This window comes from Parasteatoda tepidariorum, chromosome 7 (genome assembly GCF_043381705.1).
Source record: "Parasteatoda tepidariorum isolate YZ-2023 chromosome 7, CAS_Ptep_4.0, whole genome shotgun sequence".
NCBI lineage: Eukaryota > Metazoa > Arthropoda > Arachnida > Araneae > Theridiidae > Parasteatoda > Parasteatoda tepidariorum.
In genome coordinates this window covers 55418615-55432428 of record NC_092210.1, presented here as the reverse complement: position 1 = coordinate 55432428, position 13814 = coordinate 55418615, and the positions used below count along the sequence as shown (strand labels likewise).

General features: G+C 27.1%; 1 protein-coding gene across 1 annotated transcript in view; it reads left to right on the top strand.

Moving 5' to 3' along the window:
- LOC107456358 (serine/threonine-protein kinase ATR) overlaps positions 1-13814 on the top strand; it is a 101573-nt gene that overhangs the window by 60095 nt on the left and 27664 nt on the right. The window contains exons 42-47 of the mRNA XM_043049703.2: positions 238-300; positions 791-906; positions 2411-2549; positions 5569-5711; positions 7548-7647; positions 10267-10383. Of these exons, the coding sequence (XP_042905637.2) occupies positions 238-300; positions 791-906; positions 2411-2549; positions 5569-5711; positions 7548-7647; positions 10267-10383 (678 nt within the window). The remainder of the gene's footprint in view (positions 1-237; positions 301-790; positions 907-2410; positions 2550-5568; positions 5712-7547; positions 7648-10266; positions 10384-13814) is intronic.

Genomic DNA, 13814 nt, shown 5'->3' with positions numbered 1-13814 from the left:
TTTCATTTGCCAAGGCTTGTTTATGAACTATACTTTGCTCTGTAAAACAGTAATGTATTTAGTATCACAATGTTCAAATAGTTAATAATTATCTTGAAATATGGCAGACATTTGTTTCCTTAAAAATAAGATAAAGTCTAGAGAGAGAAAATCATGTTTCCTTGATACATAATAAACAATATGCTATAATTTTATTTTAAAACTTTTTAAACTTTGCTGAAAATAAATTTCTTTTAGGGCGAGAATAATACGGAATGGATTGTAGGAATTGGAAATATCTTACACTTAGCTAACAAGAAGGTAATTTGATATCACTTATAATTCAATTTTAATTCATGACATGTTCTTTGTTTTTTTTTATATTTATTCTTTTTATTTCTTAAAAAAAGTTTTTATCCTCTATTTATTTTTTACTATTGAAACTTAGTTTTAAGAATGATGAATGATTTATAAAGCTTTTGAACAGTTCAAGAGTACCTGTTATTCATTTTCTGGAACTAAGTATAAAGTCATTCATTATTCATGAGGAGCATTAGTGGTTTTTTTTAATAATTTAAAAATTGAATGCATGTCTGTTAGAAGTTCATTTATTATTTTTAAATTGATATACATTTCTTCATATTAATGATGCTATTTATAAGTTAAGAGCTTTTTTCAGAAATTTTTTTTGTTCAGAATTTCTATTTATTTTTAGCATTATATATTAAAGTATTTAAATTTTATAAAATATGAAAATATTGAAACTTTATCAGATTTTAATAATGATTCTTTTTTGAATGACATTATATAGGAAGCTGATAAACTCCAAACGTATACTAAACTAATACGCAGTAATCAAATGGCACCACTTTCAGCTGCATCTATGGAAAAAGGAGCTTACTTAAGAGGTTATGAATATCTTATTAGGTACTAATTTTGGATTTTAGATATTACAAATTTTGTATTTTAAGTAATTCTTAAAATATTGACTTTATTTGAATAAAAACCTTGCAAGAAATATTTATATTCCATACATATTGTATGTGTATATTCATTAAATTATCTTTTTTACCTTTATGGATGTGACTGGTATCCTTTTGTGTTAATGATATCAGTTAAGTATCAAATTTTATTAAATTGTTGCAGTTTATTTTACTACAATTTGTTAAAATGTGCAAATTTATTATATACAGATGAATGTTTTGCAAATAAATGTCAAACGTTTTTGTTATTTTATAATTTCAAATTTGAAAAAAAAATAAAAATAGTAAAATAAAATTTTTACAGGGTGGTAAAATATAACTTACATAAAGCTTAAAACGAACTATTTTCATTACAGTTACAAATTAGTTTTAGGAGATTTCATACTGCCTTGATCACTAAAATTCTTTAGCAACCAATAATGGACATTCTAACAGGATTGTGTTCCAGGATTCCAGTACATACAAATAAAGAGAATCAAGAATGCTGCAGAGCACATTTTTCTAAACTTCTTAAAATTTTATTTTCTAAACTTTAATCCCATGGATATTTCTGTTTGGTACATCTTCTAGAAAACGATTTGAGCCTTTAAAAATATCATAGTGCGAGATATGGGTCAAAATTTTAGTTAGCAAATTTGTAGATTGTAGAAAAAGAAATTAGCGATTATATATACAGCTTTACATAAAGATAAAAATCTATCATTTTAAAAATTTGTAACTATGTTTTTTGTAGTAATATTTTTATGTTTATTTGAAAGCTTGGCTCTGAAATTTTAATGAGATGTGCGTTTTAATTACTGTGTTTATGTTTCAAATTTACTTCTTGTTGCCTTGCATTTATTTCTTATTATCAACTGTTTTGACTGTAAACACATACAGTGTTCAGCTATTAAAGTCCTTTTTATATATTAAAAAAAGAAATTACTAACTATTCTCTCTCTTTTTTTTAATGTTATTTGTGTTTATGTGTTATTTTCATATTTGTCCCTTACTCTGCATTTTTTGAGAAATATTGAAAGCAAATTTCTAGTTGTTGGAATAAATAATTGTATTAATAATTACTTGCATCTTGATAAATAAACTAAAAATTTTCCCAGACTCATCAGAGTAATTAAAATAAAGTCGTTAAAAACTCTATTTTTGTGGTTTTGAAACCATTGATTTACATTTCTTTATTGAAAAACATATTTAAGTCAGGCTCTATGTTATAACATAATATATTTTATGATTACACGGAAATATTCTCAACGAATTCATTCAAATAGGAATTTCTTCTTCTATAAAAAAAACTAAAATAAAAATGTTTATCATAACAAAAACCTGCTTATAAAAATTTAGTAACTGTGAACCTTATTTTATTACTTATTTCTGTAGTACTTTTCTTTTATATTTTAAAGCTACTTTCAAGGTAATTGTTTTTACAAAACATTATCATTTTATCGTTATAGGATGCATATGTTGACAGATTTGCAGCATTGTGTGGACTATATTTTCAACCATAATGAAGAAAACAATCCATCAGGAAATAATTCTACGTTTTTCAAAAGCATTTTGCCAGCACTGAACTTAAGAAAACAGCTTGTGCAGGTTAGGGAACATAATTATTCCACCAAGTTTCTCTGTGTTATTTTTATTGATATTTTAGTTCTACATCTATGTAATATAACTTTATAGATGATTATAAAGGAGTTATATAACCATCACGTTTACTTTAAGTTATTTATTTACGTTTAATTACAACCACTCACCTAAATAGGACACTTCTGAAGGACACTTCTAAAAGCAAATACCCTTAAAATAAAGAAAGAATGCCATAAAAATATTTGATGGATAGTAAAAAAAAGTATTTTAGGTTTCTCTCTTTTTTTTTTTAAAGAAATTTAACTTATTTGTATATGAGAATGAAGAAAGTGGTAGCAAATATTATGCTATTTGACTTTTATGATCAATATTTGTAAGCAATATAAACAGAAATGTAAGTTCATTATTTCATTGACAAATGACTGCAATAGAATAGCACTTTTTATATTTATTTAGCAGAAAAAATATTTATTTTAATTTTATCAAATTGTGGTTTACATTTTATTAAGTGCATAGCTGTCAACTCTTCCAGTTTTCCCGGAAGATTTTATTTTCATAGTTAAAGTGGTAGTGAAATTCATGTTATTCCATTAAACTTTTTGAGTTAAAATAATAATTCTGAGTAAGTTTGACCACCACTCTATATAAATAATTACAACAAACATATATAATCTTAGTAGTCTTTGCAATACTGAATTTCAACTTGGTCAAAATATATTTCTGAGTAGGATTGTTTTTCAGTAACTGTTTTACTACCACTTGGAGTGAAAGTTGGCAGATATGAAAGTGATTTGACAAATCGGTATTAAATATCAGCTGAGAGGCATTAATAGAATTTTGGAAGTTTTCATTGCTATAAAATCATTTAATTTTTAAATTAATAGAAAAAGATTCTGAAAATTTTTTAACTTATTAATTTTATCTAAATTTGCCATTTTACAAAAAATAATTAAAATTAAAAAAATATATTGAAAAAAAACTAAGAAATTTAAATATTTTACAAAAATATTCTCATTTTGAAAATAAATACCTTAATAAGGGATATTTTTGTAATTAACTCACATTTTTATCACAGAAAGCTTAATCGGGATATTGTCTTAGAAAAATCTAGTAGTGATAACTGAAGTAATATGAGATAAACGTTTTATAATTTAATACATTTGTGGCAACCTGTTTGTATTATTTTATGAATAAAATATATTTTTGTGCGAACTTTGCCCTACTAGACCTAAAGTAGGCATAGCTTCCACTGCAGCTACACCACTATGTTTCCTTACTAGCCCTGTATAATCATTTGTTTACGTTAACTATTCATGAATTAGTGAAAGACATAGAGTGACTTTTAAAGCATGTAATAAACAAATTTCTTTACAACAATAGTATCTCCGATTGTTAAAAATAAGGAATAAAATTAGCCTTTAGTTTCAATTAAAGCAAAAATTAAGAAATTACTTTCCTCCCTGCATCCTTTTTTTCATAATTTGCTTCTAAATATTTTAGTGACTAAGCATGGAGAAAAACATAGTTTTGTCAATCTTTCAAAGTTTGCTGAGAAATTGAAATTGATAATTAATAGAAATATTCCATTTGTCTACATAAGCCCCAATCCTCCCACTTAACATAAATTTTCCAGATAGTGTTTTTAATGAACTTGATATAAAAATTTTTATATGGGCTTATTTCATGTTGAGCTATTTTACTCAGTGTAGGCTATGTTACAGGATGGCACAGTAAATAACCAGGCATAGTGAAGAACCTGGGTTCTATCCTTAGCTGCGGGTTTAAGCCAATCTAGTTTCAAATCCTTTTCTGAACATTATACCACCATGGAATTGATCTTGGAACTGTGGAGCCTAAACCTCCCTGATCTCCTTATCAGCCAAATATGTTTTTTTTTTCAATTACAGATCTAACAAATTAAATTGCATTAAATATGTTTACCAGAAAAAGAGATAAAAATGTACTACCAATATTGTTTTTTGCATAAATATTTTTTTGTTAGAAATCTTTAAAAATAAATTTTAATTGCATTTAAATATTTAAGTGTTTTGTTTCCAGAATTAAAAGTAAACTAGCATTACATATTTTTTTCAAATTAATCATTTGAAATGTTTATGTTTTAATAAGATGATCTAATTCTTATTTGAACTCTTCATTTCTCATTATTTAAAATATTCATTGCAGTAAAATTTTGCGACAGTGCAAAATAAAATTGTTGTATTTAAAATTCAGAATTTGATTGAGAATTCTCAAAGAAATGTTTATAAATTTTTGAACGAGTCAGAACTCATATATTTTGTTATTAAATGTGACAAAGCTCCAATATACTAATTATCGACTGTTTTATCGCATTTCAAGTATCTAAAAAAACTGATATTATTTTAATTATATGTAACTATATTTAATCCTTTGAACTTCTTAAAAAACAGACTGCATAAAATTTGTCTAAAAGTTTAGAAAAAAAAAGTTATAGCATATTATGAAGGACAAAATGAGAAAGTTTTAACTTATAGGTAAGGCATTATTTTCCCTCAATGGAATGAAAATAAAATATATAATTTCAGAAAGAAAAAAAAAAGAATTAAAAGAAAAATAGTAAATATTTAAGTTATCTTTAATAATATGAAAATATTCATCAATAAAAAGTCGCGTTTAAGTATGGAAACTCAGTATTTCTACATTGAAAGTTGCAGTCATAAAAGTGGCGACATGTTGCTACTTTATCTAAGTATGCAGGGCTTTAATTACGCCTACTGAGGTTTTTGGAAGAAAACATTTTACCGTCCAGGTGTGTGTTCATTTAATTTTTATGATAATACTTGAAATTTTGTTTTAGAGTTTTTTCTTATTGAACAATTTATAAGAACTGTACAATGTATAAACTTTTGATTAAGTAACTACTGTTATGTAATTACTGATTTATGTTATTACTATTAGCGTGTATTTACTTTTTTAGCAAAATTTATCGATGTTGTTTTTAAATAACTTTTGCCTTTTTAGTTTATATATAATATTTTTTTTCCAGTCATCTTTGAGGTATCAAGAGCCATTATATAGCTTGCACCGAGTTCTTCTAAAAGTTGGAAAAGAAAAATTACCTGAGCTTTCAGCAAATTTCGATCAAGAAATTACCAAATGTTGGTTACAGAGTGCGAAACTTGCTAGAAAGTAAATAATATGCTTTTAGAAAAATAATGTATTGCTATTTTTTTTCCTGTAGTTACGTTCTAGATGATACTGTTAAAGGTTGTATGTAATATTTGATAATAAAATGTGAATGTTATTCGTTTATTTAAAAGTGAATAATTATAATTTATATAAATAGTTTTAGAAAAATCTAGAAAATGTATGTATAAAAAATGATATGCTGACTCTAGGTATCTCAGAATGGTGTAAAAATAAAAGGAATTAGACTGCTGATATTCTAATTAAAATGCATTTAGATTTTAAAAATGAAAGCATATATATACAGTAAAACCCCGCTATAGTGAACCATCAAGGGACCGAAATTTCAAGGGACTCACTATAACCGGGAGTTCACTATATCCATTACGCAGGCAATTTAACTAATGGTTCCCAAACTCTTCCCTTTTATTACACATTGTTCAAATAAATGACTGAAAAATATTATGTAGTAGCAAAAAATGTGTTATTTTCCATTACTCTTTGTCTTTCTTGCGTACAAAAAAAAATTGTAATCTTTAGCTGATGAGCAATCCTCAACATCAGATATTGAAAAACTTCCCGACTCTCAGATAATTTTTCCTGAATTTCTTGTCTAACCTGCCATTTGAGCACATAAAAGTAGTCTCATAAAATCGCTTAGCAAATTCATCGACATTTGTTCAGATACTTCGATTGATAAACCACTTCGGTAATGCTTCTTCAACATCCTTGTGATCTGCTTTTCTCAACTTTTTTCTGCCATCTAAATTTTTTTCATGAGCGGAAATTATTAATTGCCTATTTTTCCATGTGTTACAAACTGCAGATTTGGATAGTTTATTTTCCCTGCAAATATCAGCTTGATTGCATCCATTTTGAACTTTTCTTATTATGCCCATTTTATCATCAATGGAGAACGTTTTACGTTTACTGCTCGCCATAGTTAAATTTGAGACGCTTGTTTGCAGGATTTTTTAAACTGAACTGAGAGCAAAAAGAAGTTGAAATGAGGGCCTTATCAACACATATTAGTGTCCAACCCTTTGACCAATAATGAATAATTGCTCATTCCCTCTGACATAAAATGCATATTGATCTGACCGACACCTTACCGGGGCATCGTCTGCCTGGGTTGGAAACATCTGCTTTGTTTAGGGATGGGAAAGTGAGATAAAAGAAGCGAACAAGAAAAAATGCTTATCGCTACATTTCCCTCTATAGATGGTTTTGAAAATCGATATATGTATTTTTTTTGAAGTAGAAATTTCAAAATTATTACAAAAAAAATCAGTTGAAGATAGAAAAAAGTTCATTATATCCAACTTCCTAACTTTTTTGGTTCACTGTATCCACAAAAAATAACATCCGCTTACAGCAGATCACAGGACCAAACATTTCGTTCACTATAAGCCGTGTTCACTATAGCGGGATTTGACTGTATTATGGAATTAATTGGTCCTTACTTGCTAATTTTTTTTATGTGTGCTCAAAGTATTTTTTTGTTGCAAATTTTATAAATCACACTTATAGAAACTTTAGTTATTTACTACATCATATTTGAATTCCTACAAAATTTGTAAAGATTTATTTTACAACATGTGTAAAGTTTGAAGGAAATTTAGAATCCTCAATGCTCAGCATTGCCAAAAATTTGCTTAATTTTGGCTAATTATAAATTCATAAAAATTGAAAAATTCGTTCAAATAACCCTTTTTTTAAAATTGATTTAGATAATTTTCCCGAATGAAATTTTTTTTGTTCGAAAATGTGTTAATAAATGCCTAATTGAATAATGACTAATAAATTAAAATTAGGAACTTCCCTTTTTTTTTTCTTTAGAAATGGGCATCAGCAGCGAGCTTATAATTGTTTATTAGAAGCTGGCACAGCTAACAATGCTGATGTTTTTATGGAAAAAACAAAATGGCTTTGGAGCAAGGTAATCTTGAAAAATCTTCATACATTTCTCTCTGTTATCAAAGTTGTGATTATTTTTCAATAAACAAAGTTTATTATAACTTTGAATGACTTCAGACTGCTGTGTGCCTGTTAAAATTCTAAATAAATGACAAAAGTATAGGAAACTTGAAAATATAATGTGACTGTTTTTAAAACATTTTTTTTTGTAAGTATTATTCATGATGACATAACAGCACTTCTCCATTATGGTGGCATATTATTTTTTTTTTTTTAACATATCTCTCATTGCTTTTTGCTTACCTGTTCAAATATTCAGAAAAACCCATTTACTAATTTTTTTTCCAAAATACCAAATATTTAGCTAAAATCTCATTTTTATGAGACATTATTTATTAATTTTAAGAAATATTTTAAAACTTGTAAACTAGGAAATTCCTTCAAATTTCTTTTACTTCTAACAAAATATTATTATTATTATTAAAGAAAATATTTTTGTAATAGATAAGGGTAGATAAAGTAAAATTGGAATAGTTAAGTTAGCAAAAATGTTTCTGATATATTATCTAATGTATAGTCAGATTTCATACAAATGTATATTTCACTTATGTATTTCACTTACTCTTTAATTCTGTAGATTTTTTTAAGACTTACGTTATAATAGGCATAGACTGATAATAGTCATTAAAATAACTTTCATTGATTATATTACAATATAAAATATATATTTTTCATTGTAGATCACTCTTTTAATATGTTTAAGTTAAATTAATTTAAGTTTTTCATAGGGAACAAAATTTTTCTGTTTACTTTAGAAATAAAAGTTTTAAAAATTTAACTTTTTTTTCCTTGAATGAAATCTTAAGAGAGAAAACTAAAACTATCTCAATTGGATATTTGGTTTCCAAATATAGTGTTGTTTTATAACTTAACCTCGTTTTTTAAGACTGGTGGATCACCTTCAGGCTTAAGGCATAAGGTAATTCTGTGAGAATCTTTGTGAATGTCAGACTTTTACTCTCACCATTGCACTTCATTAACTTTTTCCTTGTAACAGTGAACTTACTGTTAAACAACCTTTATTCCAGTCCTTTTCACAACCTATTAGCATGTAATAACTGAGTTTCATTTCTTTAAAAATTTGCAAAAATCTTATAAAAACATTTTTTAATAAAAATAAATAAATATTTAAAAGATTTTAAAAAATTGAGTAATAACCATAGATTTTTTTTTTCCAACTCAATATTAGCTGGGTTTTTTTTTTTTGCTTTAGTAAACCTTAAAAAGTTGAAGGAGTCAAGCAAATTTAAATAATAAAATTTGTGGCTAATTTTATTAATTTTTAGTTGTAATTGTATGTTTCAAATTTATTAGTCTTATCCCTTTCATTTTTGGTTTCACACTAAGTTTTATAATTCCTAAAAATCATTCAATTGCAAACCACTAGTATGTCTTTTCATTTGTTCTATATTTCTGTATTATGATGATTCTTAATTAAAAAATTTAGTATTTGAGATTCTAAGTTTATTTCCTGAGAGATTATCTGATAAAATGAATTTGTATAAACTGATTTTGGTACATTTAAAATATCAATATAATTTAATTTCTGTAAAGAACTATGCAGTCTTAACAACTTCATAAACTGGCTATGAATTTCATATTTTTCACTTGATTACATACCTGAATATTGTTGCTAAGTTCAATGAGATATTTTCAAAATTATTTTACCAGAATGATTAAATGAAAATAAACAACTGTTTTATTATGAGCTTTACTGAATCTTTAGTGATATTAAGCAATTTTTCACCTGTAAACTAATAAACAGATAGGTATTTATAAATCATATAATTATAAACCAAACTTACATATAAATCATATACATATGCATATAAATCATATACTTACATATAAATCATATACTTACATATAAATCAATATAGTAATAATTAAGCCCCAGATTTTGATTTCATTTTCATTTTTGGACTATTGTTCTCCATTAGGGGTAATTTTTTTTTAGATTTTGAGAAATTTTTTATTCATCTGAGGGCTTTTTTGGGGGAATTTTAGGATATTTTCTTATTTCATTATATTTATTTGAGAACTCCAGAAAAATTTTAATTTCAGGAAATTTTTTGAAGCATTTAGAAACACAAGCTCATTTTTACAACTTTCACATTTCACCGGATTTACACTATTTAATACTTTAACTTAGCAATTATCTCCGACTGAGTTATCTGGACCAGAGTTATTTTGGGCGTTTAAGTTAAAGGGTTAATGCATTACCTCTTGCAAATATTCCTCTCGTAAGCTGAATAACTCTAAATTGTGTAATTTTTTTTATAAAGACTCATTTGTTGGTGAATCCACACTGTGCAAAAACTACTTTGGAATTCTGAATAAAATATTTAATTGCAAAGAAGTTTTTTTTTAATTTTGAGGACATTTTTAGGTTATTTTTTGTTATTTTAAGGATATATTTGCCATTAAGAGCATTTATAAGAATTTATTAGGTTTTCAAAATGCCAACCCTATTAATAACAATAGCAGCATTCTTTTATGTTTGTGTTGCATTTATGCTTTTATATTATTTTCGAAGTTTTTTTATCTGCTTTTCCTGTTAATATAATTTTTAATATTTTAGAAAGAGAAAGAGCAAGCCATATATTGTTTGCAAAAAGGAATAAATGAACGTTTTCCTTCAGTTCAAAAGTCAATATCGTCAAGTTTAACTTCTGAAGAAAAGTTTATGTGTGCAAAGGTATGAATTTCTGTTTTAAATTTTGAAATATCTAAATTTCATTTCATTTCATTATATTATTTATTAGAAATTGAGTCGATAAATTTCTGTTACTCAAACAAAATTTCTAGATACCTGAGACTTGAAGCACTTTCCTAATCTTTTTACAAAAAATATAAAATGTTAGATATCTATTTTTCAAAAACAAAGTTTGATTTTTTGTTTTCAAGTATAGGCCTTAAATAGTGAATTAAAAGCAAAGACGAAATTTTTATTTATTATTAACTGAACTATTTTAAGATCTGGATTATCCTCATATTTACGATAAAATATCAACCAGTACATAAACTACATAACAACTCCGGAGCTCTATTGCTCCCTACTCCCTAACTGCATCCAGTCTTTCCTGTCTCTGCATTCAATCTTTATTTTAAAAAAATACTTTTTCTCACAAAACAATGTCCTTCACTTCTCATTAGTCCACCCCCACTCTAGGGGAATGTTACTTCCTTTGACCCTCACCCTCTGACTCTCAGGTCAGGGGTCGAGCAAATACGTGGGAGAGGAATCAGAATCCTGACACTGTTTTATTAAGAAAGTTAAGAGATTTGATTGTTATGGGTTCCTAAGCAATCACATTCTTTTACCCAAAATACAACCCTTTTTCTTGAGAATATAGTGCTTAATTCAATTTATTGCACTTTGCCCTTTCTAAGGTTTTGAATAAACTCTGCAAGGTAATTCATGTTTTGCAGTGCTATGGTTTTATAATGAAAACATGGAAAATAATGTGACGAATGCAATTTAGATGTGATTAAAAATTAGGTTTACTTTGATTGAACAAGTCTTTTTAAGAAGTTTTCCTATCAAAATTTTTACAGTATAAAAGTGCAAATTTTGAAAGTAGTACAAAGCTTTCTGAACTGTGTCATAGTATACAAAAATAATGTAATTTCATTCATCTTAAAATATAAGTTGTTCTAACCAAAACTGCATCAATAAAAAAAAATTTATTTCTTAAAGTGCACAATTAGTGCAAAGTCACATTTAGTGCATAATTTGGACATAATGAAAACAGATACAGATATTTTTAGCATGGGATAATATAAGACAGTGTTATTTCAGCATTCATACTGAGTATTAGATATCAACCATTCATTGATTGTTTGTTTGCAATATGTCCCACAGTAATTATTATGTTTCATTTTCAGCATCAAAATGTATAGTGATAACGCGTTAAAAATGCTAGTATGAACCCTGGTTTTGCTATTAATATTTTTTGGCACTAGAAAACTTTTTTATTGATTTTAAAAAGTGAACTCATGCCTTGCTTACAAGAACTAACATTTTGTTGTACGCAGATAAAACAACTATAATATTCTCTATTTTCCAGAGAACAAATCGTTTAGATAGCAAATACAGTCAATCGTTATGGTGCTGTAACTGGTATTATCATCAGTGCAAAAATTAAAAACAAAATACTCATCTAAATTTTTTTCATTTTGTTGATTCTTGCAATTCAAGAAGCAAAAAGGCTTCAGTTTATTTGTGTTCTTATTGCTTGTTGCTCTACTTTATTTATTCTCTAATTACCTTACTTTACCGCAAACTAAATTTTCTTTGTGTTCAATGGATGAGCAATGGTCATTAAAAAATTTACTTGCAATTTTGCCTAATAGCTTCTTTGTGTTCAATGGATGAGCAATGGTCATTAAAAAATTTACTTGCAATTTTGCCTAATAGCTAATTAGTTTGACGCTCGGTGGCTGAGTGGTAGTGCTTCGCACTCCTGTGCCACAGGTCTTGGGTTAGATCCTCGGGCCGGACAAGGCTGACTTAGACTTTCATCCCTTCAGTGGGTCGATAAATGAATACCAAGCATGCTTGGGACCTAAACACTGGAGGTTCCNTTTTACTAAATTCAAGTTGAAATTTTACTGTGGACAATGATTTTTTACAGATTTATGCTTTTTGTAATTTAGATAAAATTTTTAGCCCAAAATTTTACAATACCAAAATTATTTTTGAGTATATAGGGAAAAATATATAGAAATAAGTCATAAATGATATTTATTTGTAGTGACAATTTTTGAAAATATTTTCTTCCTTTACCATATTTTTGTGTTGATTTTTTAAATATAATTTTTTATTTGCACTAATTATGTCTAAATTTTCACAAGATAGGTACCTCTTAAAAAAACCCAGACAGATCAATGATTTTGCTCTTTCATAAACGACACACCTTTCCAAGAAAACAAATATTATTATCATTTCAAAAAAAGACTTTCTGATATTTTTCACTAGAGTTACATTATTTTTAATTTAACTTTTGTAACTTAGTGATAATAGTGCTTGAAAAGTTTTTAAAAAGTGCTTATTTTTGATTCAAAGATTTGGCTACGCACCCTGCATGTTGTTTTCCGCCCATTTTCTAGGCAGTTATTTTTCATAAAGGATTTATAAGGATTTCAGGTGAATGTTGTAACGAATATAATGTTGTGATTGGGAATCCCACATTTAAGAAGAAGAACAAATTTCTATCCCCCAATTATAACTTTGCATGAATTTTTAGATAAATTTTTAGCAGTTAATTACTATTACTTTTGACATGGTTTTAATATGATATTACAATTCGCAAAAGTTCCAAAATGTATCTATTTTGTTCACATATTTTAAAACCGATTTTTTGGATTTGCAAACTCATTGCAGTAATAATGTTTGTGACATCTCTCTACCTTGTGAATTGCTTTTACCTCGGTTCGCTCAATTATTAAATCACTCTTAATGATGACAAGGAATTTTTTCCATATATATAATATTTTATTTTAAGATCTGGATTATCCACATATTTACAATAAAATATCAACCAGTACATAAATTACATAACAACTCCGGAGCTCTTTTGCTCCCTACTCCCTAACTGCATCCAGTGTTTGCTGTCTCCGCATTAAATCTTTATTTTAAAAAAATACTTTTTCTCACAAAACAATGTCCTTTACTTCTCCTTAGTCCACCCCCACTCTAGGGTAACGACACTTCCTTTGACCCTCTCCCTCTGACTCTCAGGTCAGGGGTCGATCAAATGCGTGGGAGAGGAATCAGAGTCCTGACAATGTTTTTATTAAGAAAGTTAAGAGATTTGATTGTTATGGTTTCTAAGCAATCACATTCTTTTACCCAAAATACAACCCTTTTTCCTGAGAATATAATGCCCAATTCAATTTCTTGCATTTTGCCCTTTCTAAGGTTTTGAATAAACTCTGCATGGTAATTCATGTTTTGCATTGCTGTGGTTTTATAATGAAAACTTGGAAAATAATGTGGTGAATCAGGGGTCTGTCCACGTTGAATTTACTACCGTTTAGCGATACCTTCACAAATTCAATTTTAGGAAAAACGGTAGTTTCACAAATTCAACTTTAGGAAAAACGGTAGTTTCACAAAGTACTTTT